Consider the following 27886-nt stretch of genomic DNA (forward strand, 5'->3'; position numbering starts at 1 on the left):
GTCAACTCAGCTGGTAACCAAATGGCCAGCCGGGAGATTTCGCAACGGTCAAGTCGTTACCGCAAATATTTTCTTGTTGTTCTGTAATATCGTAAAATGATGCATGTATCGTGTTATGTAGTTGTTGTGCAAGTGGAAGCCGTGATGTGGCGGCAACTTGAACGTTTGGATTAGAGCACTTTGGGCTCAGTTGTTTTATTTTGTTTAGCTGGTCACTGCGATGGGAGAAGGACCAGACCAGCCGCAGAACAAACCACTCAGTAAGTTCTATGATTGTATGAACCAATTATAGAGCTGAACCAAGGTTTGTTAATTGCAGACGTTCCGGGTTCCGGGTTCCGGGTTCTGGGTGAAGATGTCCAAGGACGTCGAGGCAGAGTATATTTACCGAACACTTCAAAGAACATGAACTGGATGGGGAAAACCAACGAGTCACGAGCAAGCATAGTTTCAACTGGGATCGACCTTTTCGTCATCTTCAGACCGTCAGGCGAACCAGTTCTTCACAACTAATTTAAGTAACACTAAGGAGAAAAACAGACGTGCTTGTTCTGTGTCTCTCGAACTCGTGTGATAATATGAATCGTGCGCGATGAACTAACTTTCCTAACTTTTCGAATCTTTTCTTTTTTTGATACACCCTTCATCCATCGGAAAGACTTTTTTTTGTAAAAAACATGCAAAGTCTATCTGGTTTCTAAAGACAACAAAGAAGGAGAAAAAAACAAATAAATCGGAATTTATACTTCGTAGAATCCACCTATAAAGAATTGCGTTTGTTGTTGAGTTTTTTTTAGCAATAAAACTCAAGTGTGGGAGTTTGAAAGTATTTCTACTTTTCTAAATCTTTCTTCCCCACATTCCGCTACAGTGTGTGTGTGTGTGTATTCGAGTAGCTTAAAAATGTGTTCACTGCTCCCTTATTTTTCTATCCCAGAACCACCACCCCCCTACTAACCCCCCCCCCCCTGCACACACACACACACACACACACACACACACGTACACACACACACACACACACACACCCTGCCCCCCTCACGTTATTCCTTTATTTGTCGAACTGCTACCTTTGTGGAACAGAACTTGGTATAAAGGCTATAAGGAGAAAAATAATTATGTATCATACTTGCGTTTTGAATGCACTTTCCGTCGTTATTAAACTGTCGTAAAATGAATCAGGCCCAGAAATATAACGGATATTCTCAGCACACCAAAATTGTTATGGCAAAAACGCACTACGGTGAACACATTTAAAACTAACATTAAAACAAAACACAAAACCACATTTACGCCTACGATGGCCGGGCATTTTGTAAATTGGCTTTATTTTAGCATGCAGCTTCGAGAAACTATTAGTTTCAGCTTTTGTTCTCCGCCTTTTTTTAATGCACTTATTTTTTCAAGTTTTTTTTTATGCAGACAGTGGCTCTTGTTTGCTGTTTTTTTTTCTCTTTTTTCATCAAAGACCAAGAGACAAGGAGATAAGAACACGCCAAGAAAAACACACAAGAAATGGAAGAAAGAGAAAATAGCACAGACGTCATTTACAAGAAAAGCCGGAAGCAGATGAAGTTTTCCTCATTTATGCATTTGTTTCGTTTCTTAGTTTACGTAACTTGTTACTCTTTAATAAAATAAAAATGTGGATTAAAAAGAAAGAAGCTCATTTCCTCCTTGAAGGCGAATGATTTAGGTCCATATCCGTCCAGAAGACGTTCAACTTTCCGGCTTTAACCCGCCCTTTTCAGAATTCATTTATTTATATGGGAGATTTATATAGCGATTGACGTTCTCTAAGCGCTTTACATATTATTTTCTGACGTGGGAGATGGAATTTTTTACACAATATATCACGAATTCACATCGGCCAGTAAATCTCAAGCCATTACGGCGAATATGTACTTTTCACGGCCTATTATTCCAAGTCACACGGGTATTTGGTGGACATTTTGTATCTATGCCTATACAATTTTGCCAGGAAAGATCCTTTTGTCAATCGTGGGATATTTAACGTGCACACCCCAATGTAGAGTACACGAAGGGACCTCGATTTTTCGTCTCATCCGAAAGACTAGCACTTGAACCCACCACCTGGGCTAGGAAAGGGGGAAGAAAATTGCGTACGCCCCGACCCAGGGTCGAACTCGCAACCTCTCGCTTCCAAGGCAAGTGCACTTACCACTCGGCCACCCTTTCCTTCTTACAACATCCAAGGTAATCTGATCCTGTGACGTTTTGTCTTCTTCAAAATCCACAATCTGGGAAACTGAATCGCCCGGACAACAAACACAAACATGCGGAGGAAAGCATTTCTTTTTGTTCTTAATTACTTCTGAACGCCAAACACTGAATGTTTAAGACAAAATCATACTGCGGGTAAAACGTTCACGCGATTTCCCCTACAAGTCTTATCTTTGGGCATTATACAAACCACTGCACTTGCTGGATAATAAATAGTGAAGGAAAAAACAGTAATGTGGTTTTATCATAATAGACGATATTTTTTCTGTATGCGTTGATCTTGGGGAAAGCAAGAGAGAGAGAGAGAGAGAGAGAGAGAGAGAGAGAGAGAGAGAGAGAGAGAGAGAGAGAGAGAGAGAGAGAGAGAGAGAGAGAGAGAGAGAGAGAGAGAGAGAGGGAGGGAGGGAGAGAGGGAGGGAGAGAGAGAGAGAGAGAGAAAGAGAGAGAGAGAGAGAGAGAGAGAAAGAGAGAGGGAGAGAGAGAGAGAGGGACAGAGAGAGAGGGAGAGAGAGAGGGAGAGTGAGAGAGAGAGAGAAAGAGAGAGACAGACAGACAGAACGAGAGAGAGAGAGAGAGAGAGAGAGAGAGAGAGAGAGAGAGAGAGAGAGAGAGAGAGAGAGAGAGAGAGAGAGGGAGGGTTTTCTTCAACGATCGATGCAACCTTTTTGTATACCCCCCTAACCCCCATACCCCCCCCCCCCCCCACACCCACACACACACACACCTCGCCAAGCAATTTTGTGTTTAAATCACACATCATTTGTGACATTTTCATCACTGAACGCCTACCCGCAAAAATTCCCTCCTTAATTGTCACTCATCAAGGCATCCACGCTATCTCTCTGACTTATTTTCAGAAATCGTCTTTTCTGAATCTGTGACATTGTGCAAGACGCTGAGTTTCTTGGAGAGACTATGCCAGGTGCTTTCTGCCTAAATTTTGCACTTTGGATTTTTCGTACATTGAGTTTCTCCGACACATATTGCGGGGAAAAGCATCCATGTGATATCTCCGACACTTGAATTTGAGACATTGTCTGGGCATCTAAATTTCTTGAAGAAACACTGCGGATATTAGCAAGTAGGGAGATCAGGGGCGGAGCAGTTAAGCCGGAGGGGGGAGGGGGGGGGGGTTACAACGTGGGGTCCAGGGGTCAGTAGAAGCCCCCCTGAAGCTGAAGAATGTTAGCTATTTTATAAACAATGTGTGGCTTATCCTTGATTTTAAACATGATCAACTGGTGTCAGCAGCCACTCATTATTTCTTTTGAAGTTAGTATTAAATAATGACAATTTGTCTTTACTGTTTTTTCGTGGTTTTTTTTCACAGACAGAATCTTTCTTTCTTTTGGACAGCCGGGGGGTTGGGGGGGGGGGGGTTCCGGAACCCCTGTAACACCCCCCCCCCCCCCCCTAATCCGCCCCTGGAGTTTCTACACCATACTTACCTCATTTGTGAATGGTGTGCATTGTTAGACACTGAAACCTCCTAACTGAACAGAAATGTTATTTTATGTTTTCCATTGATTTTGAATGACACATAAAATGTATTGCACAACTATTGCAGGGAAACCATTCATACGATGTCATTATCAAGCCCGAATGTTGAACACTATGTTAAACTCTACACTTCTGGGGAAATGTGCGGGGAAAACATAGGCTTATGTATGATTTCTCCAACAATTCTGAAAGTCAGGCATTGTGTAAGACACTAGATTCTTAAGACAAAGGCAAGCGAACGAGAAGAAGAAGATGAAGAAGAGACAAACACTGTGGTCAAATGCATTTTTTCGAAGTTACTACGTCCAAAGGCAAAGAACATCTTTTTAATAATGTCGGATAGTGTGATACTATTTATTCGCATGTATGATACAGGTACAAATGTGATAATTGTAGGCTTATACTAGTGATTACTGTGTGTGATACATGAAATGTGATATGAATGCTGTTTTTATATGTTATACTCTTACTTTCTCCCACAAGCGCAAGACAAATTCTTCTATGAAAACTGAAGCCAATAAAATTTGAGTTGAGTTGAGTTGAGTTGAGTTGATCTCTCCCAAAAAATGTGTCTGCAAGAGCAAAATATATTTATTTTTAGAATTAAATTATTAGTGTAAACTAGTGTGATACGGGGGGGGGGGGGGGGGGGCACTGCGGGCTTCATCTGTCGACTACGAGGTGCAATCCAAAGGCAAAGAACATCTTTTCAATAATGTCGGATAGTGTATCTCTAACGAAAAATGTGTCGGCAAGAGCAAATAATATAACATTTTTAGAATTAAATCATTAGTGTAAATTAGTGTGATAGGGGTGGGGGGCACTGCAGGCTTCTGTTGACTACGAGGTACGATCCAAACAAAATGACTTCTTGACGTGTCAGGCCCATTTTATTTTGTCCACGAACACGTGATTTTTACACGCTTTCATATGTTTTTTGCTTTTGTTTTTTACGCTTTGTTTAACAGATTAAATCCAAGAGTGAAGACAATAGACTTAATTAAGTCCAGGATGCATTGGTACTTCGCACACAGATTAAAGAAGGCTGAATTATCCCTGAATAAGAGTGAAAGCAGTCTGTTCTAAACAAAAAATTGGATGTGAGCAAGGCTAAGAACAAGAAGAGAGGTTAGGTTTAATAAACGTTAGGAAGAAAAAAAACATTTAAAGAACTTCGTTTTAACGGCATTTTAAGCAGACACACAAGATACACAACAGACAAAAAGTGATCGTAAATTCCCATGAGGCCTATCTCTGAATTGTTGTTGCTTCCAAAAAGAAGCAAACTAAAATATGAGCAAGTTGAAATGGTAACTTTTGGAATGCATAGAGTGGCATTGTTATTCTGTATTCTTTCATTATATATCCACAACATGTCCACCCCCCCCCCCCACACACACACACACACACACTTCACATCCCAACCCTACCTTCCCCCCCCCCCCCCCCCCCCCATTTCAACACCACACATTTTTTCAGGAAAGCTAGATATAACTCTAAAATGTCTTCCTCTTAGATGACCTAAGCTTGATAATCGCAATAATAAAATGCTCCAACTGCTTCCTGAGGATATAATCCTGCTAATTTCATGTGGGTATAAATATCGAAATCAATGTCTTCCGTTAAGAACCACGTGTAAATTATGCTGACAATACACCCCCTTTACACCTTCATTGTTTTACACTGGGCTTTTTTGTGCAACTTTGAAAGTTTCTTCACCTCAAATAGTGTTTTTCTTCTGGTCATATTCCGTTACTTGCCATCGTATCACAATTGTACAAGTTTTAAACCCGAGGATACAGTGGGTGTGTCTAAAACACGCGGGGACACGCGGGGACAGTTAAACAGCACGCGGGGACACGCGGCAACACGCGGGGACACGCGGGGACGGTGAACTAGCTCGCGGGGACGTTGTATAATATCATTCTGACTATCTTTTATTTTGTTGTTGTTGTTGTTGTTGTTTTTTGTAAATAAATAAAGGATAGTCCGAATGTTATTGTATAACGTCCCCACGTGCTAGTTCACCGTCCCCGAGTGTCCCCGCGTGCTGTTTAACTGTCCCTGCGTGTCCCCGCGTGTTTTAGACACACCGGATAGAGGTCTATTTCCTTCAAGATATGCTGATATCAGCTTAATACGCTCACAGCTAAACACGTTTCTATTCGTAACCGTAAATAGTCATCAGAATCATGGATCACTATTTGCTCGGAAGAGATATCATTTCGCCATGTTCAATCATCTTTTTTTGACATCCTCGACAAGGGCGGGGACGTAGCTCAGTTGGTAGCGCGCTGGCTTTGTAGCCAGTTGGTCGCTATCAGCGTGGGTTCGATCCCCACGTTCGGCGAGAGATTTATTTCTCTGAGTCAACTTTGTGCAGACTCTCTTCGGTGTCCGAACACCCCCGTGTGCACACATGCGCACGAAAAAGATCCCATGTTCACAGCGAAAGTCTCAGGGCTTGGAAAACACGAAGACACGCATGCATCATCTCTCGTCTCTGATTATCATGATCGTATTTCGATACTTTGACGAGACAAGCCCAATGCTGGTGTGTCGAAGAAGACAGCCACAGCGGGCTTCTTCGAATCAAAGTATCACACCATATCTTCAGCGTATTACCAATACCTGTCCCAATATAGACCAGTTGGTCTAAGAGGACGTTAAACCCTAATAGTCAGTCAGTCACCCTCGACACTATTTTTAAACCATCGTTTCAGGCTGATAACGGAATATATCTCACCTTGATATCAGCCCCTCAGCTAATGTTATCCTCAAGAAGAGTACGTGGTATTTGACATGTGAACTGAGTCTCATGTGTTCCCACACTACCCGTACAGATTGAAAGCTGTTTGCATCGCAGTAACTGAAATATGCCGTGTTTTTTTTATAATCAGCCACCAAAAATGGCACTAAATTCTACTATCAACTTATGTTAAGGATGACACCCACGTCATTCGGCATGCTTATAGCATCGTTGCTATAGGTGATAGTTTTACACTCTTCTTCTTCTTCTTCTTCTTCTTCTTCTTCTTCTTCTTCTTCTTCTTCTTCTTCTTCTTCTTCTTCTTCTTCTTCTTCTTCTTCTTCTTCTTCTTGGCGTTCGCAGAGGTTACACGATCTAGACCACAGGGTCTGGCTTCATAAGAAGCCTAGAAAATGAGTTCCGTTGTCTCGAAAAGGCCCGTCGCGATATAACCTTCGTTGTTGAAAACGACGTTAAACACCAAATAAAGAAAGAAAGTCTCGAAAAGGGTACAATGATATGACATCAAATTGTCTCATGACATGGTATGTGTAGTCAGAAACAAATGTTCTCACATTTAGTATTGCACATTCTCTGGAACATTGCAACATAAGGGGGGGATAATCGCCCAGTGTCAGACACAAAGAGACAGTTGCCGAAATCAATTTTTATTCATTTTATTTTTTGTTTGTTTACGAAAAACTTTTTTTTTTGGGGGGGGGGGGGGGGTTGTGTTTCGAGGCACACCTCAAGAAGTTTCTTTAAAAAAAAAAATACATATATATTAAAAAAAATTAAAAATAATAAAAAAATGTTGTTTGTCAAATCAACTTTTTTTTTCTTTTTCGTCTTACACTTGTTCCCTTGTCCCGTTGTGCTCTCACACCGCCCCGTCCCTGCACTCGCTGCTCCAACCATCTCTGAATTTCGTTCCGCTGCCAGACTTGTCGATTTTACAGAGGGTCGCTGTCGGGTCGCTGCGGTAGGCTACCCTGGGAAGATGACACTGCACTTCTGCTGAGTCACTTCGACGGTGTTCAGTAGTGGGTCTGTCCCGAGCTAACGGACGCAACCCACTACCTACTATGCCCCCTACAAACGACATTGACTTTAAGTCGCGAAGCCAGATTGAGTGAGCGTCCCCTCCAGAGAGCAGACCGCCACCACGTCCCTCCGTCGACCCCCCAGAACGTCACACGTTGAAGACTGACAGCAGAACTACTATTCAGGGAAGGAAGGAACAGGAACACTGAGACCAAGGTCACCATGAGAGCTCCGGGCATGAAGGGCCACAAGAGCAAGGATAATTCATATTTTTTGGATGATTAATGAGATGAGGATGATTATAATGATGCTTTGGATTTCCAATTTGGTTTGAGACAACGCTACAGGGCAGCACTCTACGCTTACTGTCATAATAATATTATATCCTGGCGTCAACCAGGCCCGAGAACTGCCGCACCTGCGGTGTTGGTCAGGTATACAGAACCTGAGCACCCTCAAAGTCGCATTCGTTAAGTGAATGAGACTCAGCTGTGTGATCCCAGCCATAGCACTTCCACTCTGGGTAGGAGCCGACCGTAGCCCGAAAAACCCACATGGGATTCGAACCCACGACCTCCCGGCCCGCAGCCCGATGCGCTAACCACTGCGCTACGGAGGCCGGTTCAAATCAACTTTAAGGTGTCAGTACTACCTGGGATTTTGACAAAAAGTGTGTGTGCAAGTGTGTGAGTGTATGTGTGTGTACGTGCGTGCGTGTGTGTGTGTGTGTGTGTGTGTGTGTGTGTGTGTGTGTGTGTGTGTGTGTGTGTATGTGTGTATGTGTGTGTGTGTGGCTTAAGAGGGGGAGAGTGTTTGGAGGAGGGGGAGGGGGCACTGCGGGCTTCTGTTGACTACGAGGTACGACCCAAACAAAATGACTTCTTGACGTGTCAGGCTCATTTTACTTTGTCCACGAACACGTGATTTTTTGCATGTTTTCATATGTGTTTTGCTTTTGTTTTTTTCGCTTTGTTTCTTGGCGTCTTTCTTTCTTCCAGGTCAATTAAAGTGTCCAGGCCAATTCAATTGTAGGCCAGCATCTACCGGGACCAACTTTTTATTTTAACTAGCCTGATTTAGACAAGGTGTTTTCTCATTCATTGGCTCACGAAGTGTAGCCTATGCGATCGTAACTTTGTCTGTCTGTGCGTTTGTGCGTGCGTGTGTGTGTGCGTGTGTGTGTGCGTGTGTGTGTATGTCTGTGGTAGAAACTTTAACATTTCCGAGTCTATGTGTGAGTGGTTATCCAAGACTATGGATAAAGCTCGCATAAGATTACGTCACGGTCAAAAGTGTTTGACGTCAATTAATGCATCATGACGGCATGCCTCCCTGTAGTCTTTCTCTCTCGCGTGGTGTGTGTGGTCTCGGTCATTGTTATTTTGAGTGGGCCGAGACTATTTGGCAGTCGTGTCCCTGTAAGTAGGCTACATGCAGACAGACAGATCTAGATCTAGTGTCTCTCTTTCTTGCACATAACTCCGTCACGGCGGAGGGCTGACCGTGCACCCAAAAGCGGACTCAACCAAATGGGTATTTTTTGAAAGCTTGGGGCCTGCCGAACATAAAAATCGATGTTAACAAGAAATATTCAAGGGCGCACTTTCTCTTTTCAGTCAAAATTCAACTATACCCTGAAGAGTGATGCACGAGCATTTCAGACGCTTGCCTCTGAAAAAAGAAGTTATCAGCCAAATTACGAACTCAAACTGGTACGTTTTACATATAAATGTGTTAGTTGGTATCTTTTGATTATCACAAAACAATTTGCGACTGCTTTGGCCGAGGATGCTGGTGACAGTATCATTATTATGAACCCTACCCTAAATCCAGGAAAGACGTCGTCCAAAATGTAGGTAAGTTTTGATTAAAAATAAATTCACACAAGACTAGTATTGTTGTTTGGCTTTAATGGATATATTTTCGTCAAGTATGATGTCTTTACATAATATCTGTATAATATGAATGGATTTGAACCATATACTATGTAATTATGACCTTCCAATCTTCCTAACCCGCAGCCCAGTAAAGCGTGCGAGACGTTTCCTGAAAAAATGTCGCTTTGTGGTGCGAGTTCAGTGTGACATGATTAGTTTCCAGAACCCCATTTCTGACTTTCGAAGTTTATCTACATACATTTAGCAATGCACGAGTAAAATATGACAACTTAATGGTGCCTTTTGGTTTAATGCTATGGTAAAATTGCTAGTGATAGTGTTTTCAGCTTGAAACAAAACATAACAGTGGGGAGTAGTCTTCCTCAATCTGGTTCAGAGCATAATGTATTTCTATTTTCAGAGGTAGCATTATTTCTAATAAGAGCTAGAGCCAATATAATGATGCTGAATATTTGAAAAATGAACTTTGTGACTCATCTGAGTAGCAGAAGAGCCTTCGTGATCGTCAGCGTAAGGCTGGCTGTCTTCAAGACAATTCCTAGATGAACAACTTAACACTGCGTTCGATTATTCGCCCGTTTCTTAAGCTAGAGCTTTGAAACTTTACACGCGTCTAGGGCTACATGAACGCTTTACAATACATACAATATAGTTGACTCTCGCGTTATTTAAAGGTCACAACAAGGTCATTACCAGACAAAAACGAGGGAAAACCGACGGAAAGTACCATTTTCTGCAACTGTTTGTTAGGAAAAGCTTTCAAATTCAATTATTTTTGGGGGATTAACGCATCTCTAGACATGACAATCATCCGATTATCAGACATCAATTGTGGAGGTCACGACAAGGTCATTACCAGGCAAAAACGAGGGAAAACCGAGGGAAAATACCATTTTCTGCAACTTGTGTGAAAGTAAAAGCTTTCAAACTCCATCTTCTTCTGGTATTGGCGCATCTCTAGGCATGACAATCATCTGATTAACAGTCCTCAATTTTCAAGGTCACAACCAGGTCATTACCAGATAGAACCGAGAGAAAACCGAGAAAAAATACCATTTTCTATAACTGTTTTGTAAGTAAGAGCTTATAAACTCTATCTTCTTCTGGGATTAGCGCTGATTTCAATGACCCTGAAGTCCGAGGAAAGTTTTCTTGGCCCATGCCTGGTTTGAAGGTCATGACAAGGTCAAGTTTACACGTTTTCTATTTGCGTTCGGCTATTTTCTAAGCTAAAGCTGTTGAGGCAGATTCATGACATCTTCCTTCGCCAACAGGGGCTCTAGGGGGTGGGCGGGGCTGGATGTAATAGGGGTAGAAGAGAAGGGGAGAGAGAAGAAAAAGTCAATGTTAAGGTGTTCATCTACCGATAGCCTTGCGGTCTGCAAGCCTGACTCTGAGGATCACACCGGCTGTCCTGGCACTCCAACGAGTCATAAAGTTGATATATTTTCCGTCGTTTTACCCAGTAATGACCTTGTTGTGTGACCTTTAAATATTACGAGAGTCAACAATATTTGTTTCATGTCTTATAATGCCCTAGACGTGTGTAAAATCCCATCCTTGTCATGACCTTCAAACATTGCATGGGTCAAGAAAACTTTCCAAAGACTTCAGGGTCATTGAAATCAGCGCTAATCCTAGAAAAAGATGGAGTTTATAAGCTTTTACTTACAAAAAAGTTGCAGAAAATGGTATTTTCCCTCGGTTTTCCATCGGTTTTTATCTGGTAATGACCTTGTTGTGACCTTGAAAATTGAGGACTGTTAATCAGATGATTGTCATGTCTAAAGATGCGCCAATACCAGAAGAAGATGGAGTTTGAAAGCATTTACTTACACACAAGTTGCAGAAAAATGGTATTTTCCCTCGGTTTTCCCCGGTAATGACCTTGTCGTGACCTCCACAATTCATGACTGTTAATCAGATGATTGTCATGTCTAGAGATGCGCTAATCCCAGGAAACAATTGAATTTGAAAGTTCATTCTTACAAACAGTTGCAGAAAATGGTACTTTCCCTCGGTTTTTCTTCGGTTTTACCTGGTGATGACCTTGTTGTGTGACCTTTAAATATTACGAGAGTCAACAATATTTGCGTTATGTCTCATAAATCCCAAGACGTGTGTAAAGTTGTAAGGCCAAAAAAAATAATAGGTGTGGTTACGGTAACATAGCAAAAAAAAATAGGGTAGGTAGGTAGGCAATCACTTTTTTTTTTTTTTAACTTTTTTTTCTAATGTGTACAAATTAAACCTACTTGACAGGGAAATAAGTGTGCGACTCGGGCGCTTTCGCTTTCATTGCGTTTTTTGCACTCGTTTTTGTTTTATTTTTTGACAAATGTAATAAAAAGTTATAGGATCGGCCCCTAAAAATAGGGTAGGTCGGGTTACTGTAACCACACCTATTTTTTTTTTAGGCCTAATTAAGCTTTAGCTTCGAAAATAGTTGACGTCCAGAAAGTATTTTATTTGACCGTAAAAGATATTCTCAAATAGAAAACGTGTAAATTTGACCTTGTCATGACCTTCATGGGTCAAGAAAACTTTCCTCGGACTTCAGGGTCATTGAAATCAGCGCTAATCCCAGAAGAAGATGGAGTTAATAAGCTCTTACTTACAAACAAGTTATAGAAAATGGTATTTTCCCTCGGTTTTCTCTCGGTTCTATCTGGTAATGACCTGGTTGTGACCTTGAAAATTGAGGACTGTTAATCAGATGATTGTCATGCCTAGAGATGCGCCAATACCAGAAGAAGATGGAGTTTGAAAGCTTTTACTTACACACAAGTTGCAGAAAATGGTATTTTCCCTCGGGTTTCCCTCGTTTTTACCCGGTAATGACCTTGTCGTGACCTCCACAATAGATGTCTGATAATCGGATGATTGTCATGTCTAGAGATGCGTTAATCCCAGGAAACAATTGAATTTGAAATCTTTTTCTTGCAAACAGTTGCAGAAAATGGTACTTTCCCTCGGTTTTCCCTCGTTTTTGCCTGGTAATGACCTTGTAGTGACCTTTAAATAACGCGAGAGTCAACTATATTTTACGTATTGTAAAGCGTACATGTAGCCCTAGACGCGTGTAAAGTCTCAAAGCTCTAGCTTAAGAAACGGGCGAATAATCGAACGCAGTGTTAAGTTGTTCATCTAGGAATTGTCTTGAAGACAGCCAGCCTTACGCTGACGATCACGAAGGCTCTTCTGCTACTCAGATGAGTCACAAAGTTCATTTTTCAAATATTCAGCATCATTATAAAATTATTGGCTCTAGCTCTTATCAGAAATAATGCTACCTCTGAAAAAAGAAATACATTATGCTCTGAACCAGATTGAGGAAGACTACTCCCCTCTGTTATGTTTTGTTTCAAGCTGTAAACACTATCACTAGCAATTTTACCATAGCATTAAACCAAAAGGCACCATTAAGTTGTCATATTTTGCTCGTGCATTGCTAAATGTATGTAGATAAACTTCGAAAGTCAGAAATGGGGTTCTGGAAACTAATCATGTCACACTGAACTCGCACCACAAAGCGACATTTTTTCAGGAAACGTCTCGCACGCTTTACTGGGCTGCGGGTTAGGAAGATTGGAAGGTCATAATGACATAGTATATGGTTCAAATCCATTCATATTATACAGATATGTATAGGTTACAACACGAGTGGTTTTTTATATGGCTTGTATTTCAGTCAAGACCCAGCGGATGAATATCATCGGGAGACACGAGCCTCTGGCGAGTGGCTCTCGATTGATATTCCCGCTGGGTCTTGACTGAAATACAAGCCATATAAAAAACCACGAGTGTTGTAATCTGTATATCCCATTCTACCATCAAACACAAAGTGTAGACTACTAGCGGCACTGTTGCGATCTGTGCAGGGTAAAACTGTTGCCAGCGAGACTTAGCCCTTTTGCAACCTTAAACTAAGTGACCGTCGCTGAAAAAATAAAACGAATGAGTGCATCGATAAGTACGCGGTAACACTACTTTCAGACCATTTAAAAGCTTTAAGTAAAGGTTCATAAGTTGCAAGAAAGTAATGAAGTCGAATAGAAATTAATTTAGTTGAAGCGCACAATTCTTTTGTTTTGCGTTTCAGGTCGGCAGAACGGGCGAAACGGGTTTGGGACCCATTTGGCTTACTCGATTCAGAATTGATTCCACGTTGTTTTTCTCGAACGTGTGTAATTAGGCTTATTGACAGAGAAGCAAATTTTAGGGAACAAATATGTAGGTTTAGATTTAACCATTTGCTCCCTATTTGAAATGTATCTGCGTGAAAAACTGTTTTGCGAGTGTGTTTGCATGGATGAACTTAAACTGGTATGGGTGTGAAGAAAACGCGACCGACACGTCTGTCACCGCCGATTGATTGCATTTTGAAGGAATATGACTGGATTACGGAAAAATATGTGGACTTACTGCAGAGCCAGGCAAAAGAGTAGACTTGCTCGCAAAACACGTGAAACAGCCGATGGTTGATAGCTGAAGGCGCACACCAAAACACACTACCGACAGATTCTCAAAAGTCGTCTGCTAACGATGCAAGGGGAGGGTACTCGTGTTTTTGTTTTGGTTCGCTAGCATCTGGTTATCTTGTAAGTTGAATGTTCGTTTTTTTCGACCTGCATTGCTTTCATAATGAAAGAAACTTTTGCTTATTGCATCTCATACATCAGATCAGTTCTGAGATTCATTTTTGCGTGCAACTGATATAGTTTTCTGAGCCGTGCAATACGATTTTAGAACTTCATACAAATGTGTCACATTGTTCGGCGCGAGGTCAAAGGTCGGGAGGAAAGTAGTCCTTTGCCCAAATCGGAATCTGCACTATCATATATTTTTTGGAGTCCATGATGTATTTATTGAGCTATAAAAATACAACATATATACCCATACTGAAGTAACAGAGACAAAGAAGGGAGGTCATGGGATATTATGTAAAGACATCATACTTGACGAAAATATATCCATTGAAGCCAAACAACAATACTAGTCTTGTGTGAATTTATTTTTAATCAAAACTTACCTACATTTTGGACGACGTCTTTCCTGGATTTAGGGTAGGGTTCATAATAATGATACTGTCACCAGCATCCTCGGCCAAAGCAGTCGCAAATTGTTTTGTGATAATCAAAAGATACCAACTAACACATTTATATGTAAAACGTACCAGTTTGAGTTCGTAATTTGGCTGATAACTTCTTTTTTCAGAGGCAAGCGTCCGAAATGCTCGTGCATCACTCTTCAGGGTATAGTTGAATTTTGACTGAAAAGAGAAAGTGCGCCCTTGAATATTTCTTGTTAACATCGATTTTTATGTTCGGCAGGCCCCAAGCTTTCAAAAAATACCCATTTGGTTGAGTCCGCTTTTGGGTGCACGGTCAGCCCTCCGCCGTGACGGAGTATGCAAGCCTTACGCTGACGATCACGAAGGCTCTCCTGCTACTCAGATGAGTCACACAGTTCATTTTTCAAATATTCAGCATCATTATATTGGCTCTAGCTCTTATCAGAGATAATGCTACTTCTTAAAATAGAAATACATTATGCTCTGAACCAGATTGAGGAAGACTACTCCCCTCTGTTATGTTTTGTTTCAAGCTGTAAACACTATCACTTGCATTTTTTACCATAGCAAAAGGCACCATTAGGTTGTCAGATTTTGCTGGTGCATTGCTAAATATATGTAGATAAACTTTGAAAGTCAGAAATGGGGTTCTGGAAACTAAGCATGTCACACTGAACTCGAACCACAAAGCGACATTTTTTTCAGGAAACGTCTCGCACGCTTTACTGGGCTGGGGGTTAGGAAGATTGGAAGGTCATAGTGACATAGTGTATGGTTCAAATCCATTCATATTTTACAGATATTATGCAAAGACATCATACTTGACGAAAATGTATCCATTAAAGCCAAACAACAATACCAGTCTTGTGTGAATTTATTTTTATTCAAAACTTACCTACATTTTGGACGACGTCTTTACTGGATTTAGGGTAGGGTTCATAATAATGATACGGTCACCAGCATCCTCGGCCAAAGCAGTCGCAAATTGTTTTGTGATAATCAAAAGATACCAACTAACACATTTATATGTAAAAAGTATCAGTTTGAGTTCGTAATTTGGCTGAGAACTTCAATCTTTTTTCAGAGGCAAGCGTCTGAAATGCTCGTGCATCACTCTTCAGGGTATAGTTTAATTTTGACTGAAAAGAGAAAGTGCGCCCTTGAATATTTCTTGTTAACATCGATTTTTATGTTTGGCAGGCCCCAAGCTTTCAAAAAATACCCATCTGGTTGAGTCCGCTTTTGGGTGCACGGTCAGCCCTCCGCCGTGACGGAGTATCAGTGTCTCCTAAGCTTACTGTGTGTGTGGGTGTGTATGTGTGACGGAGTTATTGAGTTTGTGTTACTGTTTGTCTATTTCTTACGTGAGCCTTTAAGGCTTCGCCTCTTGTTTTCTTCTTGCGTTTTTTGCAAGCAATGTTTGTGGGTGTGGGAGGGATTTGTGTTTGTCTGCATGTGCGTATGTCTGTGTGTCAGTGGACTGTCGAGCGTTTGTGGGATTCGAACCCACGACCTCCCGGCCCGACCCTCTTTGAAAATACCCTACAGGAGAGGGCAGTTGACTGCCGAACGTTTGGGGCGCGGAGGGTGGTGCAGTTACAAATGCCACATGAATGTACTCACCTTTGACCACTAAAACCTTGATGGACCTCTCAATGTCGCCAATCTATGACAATGCCCCACAGGTGAGGTCAGTGGACTGTTGAACGTTTGGGGCGCGGAGGGGTGGGGGGGGGGGGGTGGGGTGAGGAGCAGTTACAAATGCCGAATGAATTTACTCTCACCATAGATCGACGACTAAAACCTTGATGGGCCTCTTAGTGTCGCCCCACTATGACAGTGCCCAACAGAAGAGGACAGTTGACTGCCGAACGTTTGGGGCGTGGAGGGTGGAGGGGGGTGCAGTTACAAATAATAATAATAATAATAATAATAATAATAAAGATAGCTTATATAGCGCCGCTTCACAAATTTAACTATGCTCTTAGCGCTGTACATCGAGATATAACAATTTCAATAATATAAATACAAAGATGATATTATAATAATACACATTTACAAATATCACTCACGTGCATACATCCTCGTGCACACCACGCGCATACACACTCCCACTCATTAACAAGTGCTTCCATCCCCCTGCCACTGAGATGTTCATATACCCCCCTGGACAAGCTCACACCATGTCCGTCTCCTCTCTGGACTGTACATACACTCAGCAAGAAAAAGAAAGACTAAATGCAAATTTCATACAGAACCCTATAGCTCAATCAAAGCTGAAGCAACTATACAAAAAAGACACATTCAAACAACAAATCTAACTTCACCTCTAACAGTCTATAAAGATGGCAAGGACAATTTACAAGGATTCGCGAAAAAGGTGCGTTTTAAGGGAACAGTTACTGCGGAAAGAGTCCTTAGAAGCAGAATGGCGAACGGAGGAAGGGAGAGAATTCCAGACAATGGCAGCCGCAGAAGCAAACGAGCGATTTCCAAAAGAAGGCAAGCTTCGCTCGAGAGTTTCCAGTTTGCGACTGTCAGCGCGTGAGCGGAGGTTGTAGTCAGAGGGATTGTCATATGTGACGAGCAGTTCCTTGAGGTATTTAGGGCCATCTTCAAATTTGGCAGAGAAACAGATACAAGCAAGCAGATAAATGCCACATGAATGTACTCACCTTTGACCACTAAAACCTTGATGGACCTCTCAATGTCGCCACTCTATGACAATGCCCCACAGGTGAGGTCAGTGGACTGTTGAACGTTTGGGGCGCGGAGGGGTGGGGGGGGGGGGTGGGGGTGAGGAGCAGTTACAAATGCCGAATGAATTTACTCACACCATTGACCACTAAAACCTTGATGGGCCTCTTTGTGTCGCCCGACTTTGACAGTGCCCAACAGAAGAGGACAGTTGACTGCCGAACGTTTGGGGCGCGGAGGGTGGAGGGGGGGGGGAGGCAGTTACAAATGCCACATGAATGTACTCTCCTTTGACCATTAAAACCTTGATGGACCTCACAATGACGCTTCACTATGACAATGCCCAACAGGAGAAGACAGGGGACTGTTTAACGTTTGGGGTGCGGAGCGGGGGAGGGGGGGGGGGGGCAGTTACAAATGCCGAATGAATTTACTCACACCTTTGACCACTAAAACCTTGATGGACCTCGCAATGACGCCCCACTATGACAATGCCCAACAGGAGAAGACAGTGGATGGTTGAACGGAGGGGGGCTGGGGGCAGGGGGAGGGGTACAGACTTTACAAATGCCACATACATGTACCCACCTTTGACCATTAAAACCTTGGTTGACGTCTCAATATCGCCCCACTGTGAAGTCGCTCTGCAGGTCAGAACAGTGGACTGACGGACGTTGGCCATGAACAGCTGGTTGCTGCCCTGGGCCGGCTCGCCGATTGGCTCGCCATTATCAAACCATCTCACTTCCGGTACGGGGTAGCCATCAGCTTCGCACGTGATCTTCACCGTCTCCCCTGATTGGATGGAGAGCTCTTCCGGAAGTACGTGGGTGAAGCGAGGTGGGTAAGGTTCGTTGACTGTGGAGGAGAGATTTTAGTTAAAGTGGTATTGCCAACCGACGAACCCAAGCTACCTAAAACTAACTGTTTGGGCTTGTAACTAACACATGGTGTTGTAACGATGTAGATTGCAACTGATAAGACTTGAAAGTTTTAGACTAGTCTTTGAAATCGGAATAATCACCCGCACAAAATCGACCTTTGTTCGAGGTAGTGTTATCAAGTCACGGCGTCCTATGAAGCACTCAGAAAAGAAAAGAAAAGCGGGAATTTGTAAATAGGCCCAAATTGTCAGTTTTTAAACACGACATGCAACACGATAGAAATGGGATGGTGGCTGATAGCAATACAATTCGAAACAAGTAATAAAACAACTAAAACACTTTCATATACAGCTCTACCACAGACGTGTATTTACAAAGTTAACCTCAGCTCTAACAAAACGCCTTGAATGAAGGCATCGTAGAAGTCACTCAAAACGTTCAAATTTAAGATTTAAGATATAACATCATCAATATCGAAATTAAACAAGACGGTACTAGAGTTTTAAGTATGAAAACATTTCTGTTGGTGGATAGTGGCACTTTAAAAAAAAGTTCTTTTGAAAGAGAAAGTTGAGTTTCTTTCTTTATTTGGTGTTTAACGTCGTTTTCAACCACGAAGGTTATATCGCGACGAAAAGTTGAGTTTGATTGCAGAGTAAAGATGACTCGGTGAAGTAATAAGAAGGTACTTAGCAAAGATTACTGGCAGCGTAGGTGGGTATCAGACAGGACAGTGATTGCAGAGTATGGGTGTGCGCTGTACTGTAACAGGAAGGTCTCGTTGGATGTCTTGATGAGTGAAAAAGAGCTGGTGGACGTTCACTGATGAAAATGTTCCCACATGTGGTGAGTGTGTGAGTGTGATTTGTTTACATTTTTGGGGGAGGAGGGGGGTATCAAAAAAAGGTTGTATCAAAAAAATCCCTTGTGCTCTTTCTCTATCTCTCTCTTCCCCCCCCCCCCCTCTCTCTCTCTCTCTCTCTCTCTCTCTCTCTCTCTCTCTCTCTCTCTCTCTCTCTCTCTCTCTCTCTCTCTCCCCTACTAGTCACGCGAGGTTAACGCCGACTAGTGGTTTATTGCTTGTTTGCGTGCGTACGTACGTACGAGCGTGCGTTCGTGCGTTTGTGCCTGCGTTCGAGCGAGTCGTGTTTGTGTATTCCATGTCCAAAATGAGAGCCCTGAAACTGCGACCTGAAAACAACAACGACTCACCAGCGTCTTGCTTGACACCCGACTCAGCGATGTGGAATAGAAGACCGTCCGTTCGGGGACCCTCACCGAACCCGTTGAAAGCGACCACCTGATTGTACACACACAAATAGTTTGCAATTAGAGCGATGTAGAACAGGAGACCGTCCGTTCGGGGACCCTCACCGAACCCGTTGAAAGCGACCACCTGATTGTACACACACAAATAGTTTGCAATTAGAGCGATGTAGAACAGGAGACCGTCCGTTCGGGGACCCTCACCGAACCCGTTGAAATCGACCACCTGATTGTACACACACAAATAGTTTGCAATTAGAGCGATGTATAACAGGAGACCGTCCGTTCGGGGATCCTCACCGAACCCGTTGAAAGCGACCACCTGATTGTACACACACAAATAGTTTGCAATTAGAGCGATGTAGAACAGAAGACCGTCCGTTCGGGGACCCTCACCGAACCCGTTGAAAGCGACCACCTGATTGTACACACACAAATAGTTTGCAACTAGAGCGATGTAGAACAGGAGACCGTCCGTTCGGGGACCCTCACCAAACCCGTTGAAAGCGACCACCTGATTGTACACACACAAATAGTTTGCAATTAGAGCGATGTATAACAGGAGACCGTCCGTTCGGGGATCCTCACCGAACCCGTTGAAAGCGACCACCTGATTGTACACACACAAATAGTTTGCAATTAGAGCGATGTAGAACAGAAGACCGTCCGTTCGGGGACCCTAACCGAACCCGTTGAAAGCGACCACCTGATTGTACACACACAAATAGTTTGCAATTAGAGCGATGTAGAACAGAAGACCGTCCGTTCGGGGACCCTCACCGAACCCGTTGAAAGCGACCACCTGATTGTACACACACAAATAGTTTGCAATTAGAGCGATGTAGAACAGAAGACCGTCCGTTCGGGGATCCTCACCGAACCCGTTGAAAGCGACCACCTGATTGTACACACACAAATAGTTTGCAATTAGAGCGATGTAGAACAGAAGACCGTCCGTTCGGGGACCCTCACCGAACCCGTTGAAAGCGACCACCTGATTGTACACACACACATAGTTTGCAATTAGAGCGATGTAGAACAGAAGACCGTCCGTTCGGGGACCCTCACCGAACCCGTTGTAAGCGACCACCTGATTGTACACACACAAATAGTTTGCAACTAGAGCGATGTAGAACAGGAGACCGTCCGTTCGGGGACCCTCACCAAACCCGTTGAAAGCGACCACCTGATTGTACACACACAAATAGTTTGCAATTAGAGCGATGTAGAACAGAAGACCGTCCGTTCGGGGACCCTCACCGAACCCGTTGAAAGCGACCACCTGATTGTACACACACAAATAGTTTGCAATTAGAGCGATGTAGAACAGGAGACCGTCCGTTCGGGGACCCTCACCGAACCCGTTGAAAGCGACCACCTGATTGTACACACACAGATAGTTTGCAATTAGAGCTGAGAACCGATACAAATTCCAACATAGTTTGTATAAATTGTCTTCTTGTTCTCCTGCGTTCCCCGCTAAAATGACACTGAGATCCTTTGGGCGAAGTCCGCGATCTGCAAATGTGTCTGCCGATGTGTGTGTTTTGCTACTGCATTAATTTTGCTGTTGCTTTCAATGAGGACAGACTGACGATGACGTCTCTTGTTCTCGCACTTACGACACACGGGATATAAGATGTCGTTTCACCAGAATGTTATAGAAAGATCAACATCTCATCTGAATGATATGCTGTGGAATGGTCAATGGAAACCTTACTACGGGTGAAAGATCTTTCATTTCCACTGACTTCATGTTAAAGACAACAATCTGACTGTGTTTTTGTCCTGGTACTTATAAGTTATATATATTACACGTGAAGTATACATCACGTGTAATATACGTCAACAAATATATAAGAAAGGTCACTAGAACACCTGAATGTTATGCTTCATTATAGGTGTGAGGTCATTCACGCCTTGTGACGTCATGCTCAAGACGTCAAACTCACGATGACGTTTCTCGTCCTCGCATTAATTTTGTTTCCCATAATTTTATCCTGATATTAGAAAGATCCTATCTGACATGAACATAGAGAATACTACATGGCTTGCTGTGTCGTACCAGATTTACACGAGTTGTTTTTAAAAATATTGAACTGCGAGCGAAAGCGACCTGTTCACTATTTGAAAAATCAACGAGTGTAAAATCTGGTACGAAACAGCAAGCCATGTAGTATTCTGTTTATCCTACATACTGTACTTACGTATATTTTTACTGAAAATGTCCTGCAGTCGAGGCAGCTAACTTGAAGATGCTTGTTTTGGAACCTCGATGTCTTCTAAAGCCTCGTGCAATCTATTTCGTCAAAGTAAAGAAACGTCACTCTGAAAGTGTGGCGTGACGTGTTAGTTTTAAAAATTCATCGAGGGTACTTAGGGAGCGCAATTTTTGTTCTATAATGACGTTTGTCTCGGTGACTTTGGCATCATAAGCAGTGAAAAAACAGGTCCTTGCCAGACTTGCTTGACATGACCTTATTTACATGATATACACACGTGTGATTTGAACGATTATTATCTCACGAGTGTCTCTCTCACGTATGTAGGATAAATTATACTTCATTCCAGGCGTCAGATCTTTCACTTCCAATGACGTCCAGTTGAAGCCAACAGGCTGCAATACGATGACGTTTCTTGTACTTACGTCACACCTTATATACATCACATAAATTATAATACAAGAAATGTCAGCATCGATTCACCTGAATGTTATACTTCACATCTGACCTTAAATCCTTCACTTCCTGTTGAAGACGACAGACTGGCGGTGACGTTACTCGTCCTTTACTTACGTCACTTGTTATATACGCCACATATGATACAAGAAATGTCGGCAACTCACCTGAATGGTGTACTTCACATCTGGCGTTAAATCCTTCACTTCCACCGACGTCCTGTTGAAGACGACAGACTGTCGGTGACGTCTTTCGTCCTCGTCCTTTTCCGACGTCTCCTCCAGGTGGACGATGTATCCCAGCGGAAGTGAGGACGAGCCGTTGGCGATGACGTAATCCCACAACACCTCGATGCTCGTGGAAGCTGTGGCTGACACTGACACTGCTTGTGGCACCAGCAAGTCTGACAGGAAACAACAGCATAAGAAACGAAGGGAAGTAACGCTCTGATCTTGAGAGTGCTTACTTCCCTTTGTTTCTCAAATCTTAAAATAGCGCCATGCCTGATTTGTTTAAGATGGAAACACAAGTAGTTGTTTGGTTTCGAATTCGTTGCTGTTGTCTTTCTGAGCGGTATTTTGCTTGGTGAGATTGTTGAGGGCCCCAAAGGGGGGGTATCATCACGATCACGGGAAGGGAAATTTTAGCTTTCACGATCACAGTTACCTTGATTTTTGTTTTCACGATCACGAACACCAGTGGCAAATCACGGTCACGGTAAAAGTTGCATGAACAGAAAGCACGTGTCAAAGTAAACACAACCACGATTATATTTATGAAAGTAGTGTCAGTTCCATGTTGCAGTCACTCGGATGGGAAACCCTAGAAAGTAGGCGCACCAAGACCCAACTCACAATGCTCCACAAAATCATCAACAACCTGGTAGATATCCCCCCAGACCCCTACCTCACCCCTGGCACTGGCAGAACTCGATCCAACCACAACCTTAAACTTCGCCAAATTTTCGCCCGTACAAACTACTTCAAATACAGCTTCTTCCCGCGTACCATCCCCGTGTGGAATTCCCTCCCGGCAGCTGCTGCTGAGGCTCCCTCTCTGGTATCTTTCAGAGGGGAGCTCAGTCTCCAAACTCTCATTCTAATTCCTCCCTACTCCTTATTTTATTTCGAAGTTAGAGTAGGATCTCAGTTATATTCAGTTCCTTCTTGATTGTTTTGTTTCGTTTGACTACTTCTTTTATGCTTAAGTCTTTTCTATCCTCAGTTACTTTTTATTTTTTCTCCGTCTTTGTCCTCTTAAAGAGCGCTAGCCACTAAAAGTCAGCAATTGACGACGTGGCGAAACTATTCTGAAATTCTGAAACCACACAGTAATTCGCTCCTCTGGATCTATTGTTTATTCAACACGAAGTGACAACTGTTGCACTTTTTTATTATTTTTTTTTTAATTCTCTTTCATACACACATAGAAATACATACAGTATCATGATTTGTAATCAGTAACAAGAATGTTGTTTTCATTGTTTTCTCTCTCTCTCTCTCTCTCTCTCTCTCTCTCTCTCTCTCTCTCTCTCTCTCTCTCTCTCTCTCTCTCTCTCTCTCTCTCTCTCTCTCTCTCTCTCCACTCATACACATTCAACTTCCACACCCTAACTCACACACATGAATATATACTTGCACAATTTCACATTTCCAGAGCTAAATCTTGTAATCCCATTTTCTCGAAAACTATTGGGTGGATTGAAATTAAAGTACATGTATGTGTGATAGGTTCTTTATTTTCAACTTTGCCAAATTTGAGGTACACCATCGCCTGGTTTCATGAATGGCCTTGAAAAACAAACACGAATGCTACAGGCCAAAAATGGTTTTACCTGAAAGAAGCGCGCAGTGCCAGTGGCGAAGCCACAAGCCTGAGCCTGCGAAGCTGGCGAGCCAAGTAGGGGGGTCCGGGGGCATGCCCCCCCGGAAATTTTTTCAAAAAACGGTTAAAATCTGTGCAATCTGGTGCATTCTGGGCATCATTTTCAGGGCTGTAATAGTGTTGTGATCTTGTTAAAAATCCCATTTTAGCCTCCCCCCACCACCATTCAACACACCTCCCAACTGGTGAAAACAACACTACTGTGCGCTGGCTTCATTGAGACCGGCGCCCGGTCGCGTTGCGCGATATTCTCACGGATCGTTTTTGCGGAAATTTTTCAACTTCACCGGAATACATTTGACTTTACCGGATTTTGAAAACGGCTTTATCGGATTTCCGGCAATTACCGGAAAAGTAGCATGCCTGACAAAATCCCCAACGAACATGACTTTGATCGTCTTTGACATGAGGATCAAGTGACCAAAACTGGCACGTCTCCCCGCCATTGTTTCTGAATTTAACCCATTGTTGATATTAAAGTTTACAGGCGCTAAAATAAATCCAAGCTTAATGCAAAGAAGCCACAATTATAATCTATGCCAAGCGTGTCCACGTTGCTGGGATGAAAAACACATTTCTAGTTTCGATTTTGGCTACACGCAGACTCGATCTCGAGCCAGTCGAGGTCACACTGAGCGAGTGACAGCCGGACGTGGCAATGTCGACAATGTCAATGATCTTACTCAAACTCAAAGATCTTGAACAAATTTCAAGATCTTTGCCTACATTCAGAACAGTCATTGAGCAACATAGATCATCAACACGATACAGTTTCGTCTTCGGTAAGACGGACCCGTAGCCTGACCTTTCCACCAAGGAAGGCATTCTCGCCGCCTGCTTTGGTCTGGCTTGAATCCACAAAATATAACAGAAGTTCGATGACAGTACCGCTGCACGCCATTTTTGATCTTCGAATTCGAATTTGACTGAATTAACTCAAAACTTTTGCACGAAGCCCTTCCATTGGATGAAGTTTGGCAGACTTTTTCAATTTGCCTTCTGATTGGATCTCTTTTTTTGTGTGTGATTGGTTCTCTTAAAAGGGAAGCAATCGCTGTCAAAATCATATTTCTGAATGTGTTGTTGCTTCCCTTCAATCGGGATTGGCTCCTTGACGAATAGAGGATTATAGAGTGATACAGCTGTGAAAAATGTACGTTGAAAATAAAATGCTTTGCAATAATGCCCATCACGATCACGAAAATAAATGACGATCACGATCACGAGACTTGACTTTTTTGTCATCACGGATCACGGGCAAAGTCCCATCACGATCACAGAAATGGACATTTCGGCAATCACGGTCACAGAAAGGTAAAAAAAGGCCAATCACGATCACGATTTTAAACCCTTTGGGGCCCTCATTGTTTGTTAGTTTAATTGTTTGTCGTGTCTTAGTTTTGTTATCATTCAAGTGATGATTGTGATGCCACCAGTACAGATGCAACATATACATGTAGTACGCACACAAAGATTAACTACGTTTAACAAATTGCGGTAAATACATGTACGAGATGGATACAGCTCGTATAATAGCTGGGTAGTGTGAGATCCTTGACCTCAAAACAAAAGAAAATAGATGTGTGCCTCAGCTAATAGTTTGAAATAAATTAATTCATGAATAAATCCAGTGTTCGATCTGTCAAAAAGGAGTAAAAAGACAGCGCAAAGGGCATAATATAAACAAGCATAGAAAGGCAGCGCGAAGGGCGTAATATAAACAAGCATAGAAAGGCAGCTTTAGAACATTTGTCTCACAGACGAATTGAGCAACATGGCAACTCCGACAGAACAGAGAGGAAAATAGCAACGTGACAGAAACAAAGAAGAAGAAGAAGAAGAAGAAGAAGAAGAAGAAGAAGAAGAAGAAGAAGAAGAAGAAGAAGAAGAAGAAGAAGAAAAAGAAGAAGAAGAAGAAGAAGAAGAAGAAGAAAAGAAGATCAAACACAAGAAGAAGAAGATCAAACACAAGAAGAAGAAGAAGAAGAAGAAGAAGAAGAAGAAGAAGAAGAAGAAGAAGAAGAAGAAGAAGAAGAAGAAGAAGAAGAAGAAGAAGAAGAAGAAGAAGAAGAAGAAGAAGAAGAAGAAGAAAACGAAGGAGGAGGAGGAGGGGGAGGAGGAGGAGGAAGAGGAGGAGAAGACGAAGGAGGGAGAGGAGGAGGAGGAGGAGGAGAAGAAGAAGAAGAAGAAGACGAAGGAGGAGGAGGAGGAGGAAGAGGAGGAGAAGAACAGATCAAAATAAAATGTTTTTTCTCTTCACTTACCATGAGGCGGTGTGGTAATGTGTGTCACGGAATGTTTCATTTTTCCACCTATTTTGCCCTTGACCTTGAAGAAATAGCTGGTCCTGGGGTCAAGGCCACCGACCACGGTGAATTTCCATTCAGACGAAAAGTCTAGACGTTTCCAAGATGGCTGCGACGCCTCGGTGTAGAACATTTTGATGTTGCCCATCTTACCATTGCCCAATGACGTCACGGTAAGGAGAACCGAGTTTTTGCTCAAGACACGGCCGTTCAGACTTAGTTCTGGTGCTGAAAGGAAAATGGACAATTTTGGGGCAACATTTTTGTTAACTAACAAACCCCCACCTTTTAAACGGAGACAGACAGTATTCTCTAGATTTGAACAGGAACATTTTTTTTCTACAGTACACTCGTTCATTGAACGTCCAGGCCGTTTTGGGCAAACCAGAATCAATGCTCCACAAGCCGGACAACAACTTGAATTTTTGCACATCTCCTACCCATCCCTCTTTTTACATTTAGTCAAGTCAAGTTTTGACTAAATGTTTTAACATAGAGGGGGAATCGAGACGAGGGTCGTGGTGTATGTGTGTGTATGTGTGTGTGTGTGTGTGTGTGTGTGTGTGTGTGTGTGTGTGTGTGTGTGTGTGTGTGTGTGTGTGTGTGTGTGTATATGTGTGTGTCTGTGCGTGTGTGTGTGTAGAGCGATTCAGACCAAACTACTGGACCGATCTTTATGACATTTGACATGAGAGTTCCTGGGAATGATATCCAGTGCGTTCAGTTTCATTCTGTGAGTTCCACAGCTTGACTAAATGTAGTAATTTCGCCTTACGCGACTTGTTTGTTTATTCACTTACTGTTCAGTTAATTGAAAAAAAATTAACTGTATTTGGTTTTTAGTTTACAGCAGTATTTGATATTAATTTTATTCTGTGAGGGGAGGGGGGAGGGCACATGTGTGAGCATGGTAATCTCCCGTAAGCTGGTTTGGACATCATTCTTTGTTGTAATATGGACAATTAGATTTGTTGGTCTGAAACCGCACCATAAAAGCATGTCTCCGGGAAAAAAAATAAGCATCGGAACATGAGCATTTTCTGAGTAAAAAGGAAGTTTATGTTCATGTTTTGTCGAATAAACAGGCTGTGTGAACGGATTTAAAGAAAAGAAAACGTGTGTTTGTTCGTATGCTTGGTTAGTTGTTTTTGTGTGTTGATATTGGATGTTTGTTTGCGTTGTTGTTGTGTGCTTTTGTGTGTATGTTTTATCGTCAGTAAATTCTTGAAGAGGGATTGTTACGTACGCAAAGTTTTGTGAAGATACCCAACTGGCTTGGAAGACCTCCCAACTCCTTTGCGGGTGTATCCAGCCACCTGGACCTGGTAGCGTGTTTTGGGTCTGAGGCCAGTCAAGCGTGCCTCCCATCTGTTGCCTTCTTGACCCTCCACTTCAACTGTCTATACAGCAACAAATTAGAGTGAATAATGTTTCTTCTTTCCGTAAACCATTTCTCGAAACAAAATGCCTTGCTTACGCCGACACGCGTTTCTCATAGTTCACGGAAAGTTGCCATAGTTTGCTTCATAGAAACTCGACATACACAAGCTGCTTTATATAATATCTGCATTTAAAGTAAACATGCTAAAAAGAACGTATGCTATAACGAATATTAAAACAATTTAAAAACAAAACAAAACGGAGCAGTCTAGAGGAAAACGT

The 27886-nt window shown here is 42.5% G+C and overlaps 1 protein-coding gene and 1 long non-coding RNA gene across 5 annotated transcripts in view; one reads left to right on the top strand and one right to left on the bottom strand.

The window, feature by feature from the left end:
- Positions 1-826, top strand: part of LOC138966286 (uncharacterized) — a 470291-nt gene extending 469465 nt beyond the window's left edge. For both annotated transcript variants that reach the window (XR_011455660.1, XR_011455659.1), the window contains exon 2: positions 320-826. This is a non-coding gene — a long non-coding RNA (uncharacterized lncRNA). The remainder of the gene's footprint in view (positions 1-319) is intronic.
- Positions 1-27886, bottom strand: part of LOC138966283 (cell adhesion molecule DSCAM-like) — a 91806-nt gene that overhangs the window by 55846 nt on the left and 8074 nt on the right. For all 3 annotated transcript variants that reach the window (XM_070338441.1, XM_070338440.1, XM_070338439.1), the window contains 5 exons: positions 27471-27624; positions 26183-26452; positions 22202-22437; positions 19303-19390; positions 17795-18064 (listed from right to left, as the gene is read on the bottom strand). In XM_070338441.1, the coding sequence (XP_070194542.1) occupies positions 17795-18064; positions 19303-19390; positions 22202-22437; positions 26183-26452; positions 27471-27624 (1018 nt within the window). The remainder of the gene's footprint in view (positions 1-17794; positions 18065-19302; positions 19391-22201; positions 22438-26182; positions 26453-27470; positions 27625-27886) is intronic.

This window comes from Littorina saxatilis, linkage group LG5, assembly GCF_037325665.1.
Source record: "Littorina saxatilis isolate snail1 linkage group LG5, US_GU_Lsax_2.0, whole genome shotgun sequence".
NCBI lineage: Eukaryota > Metazoa > Mollusca > Gastropoda > Littorinimorpha > Littorinidae > Littorina > Littorina saxatilis.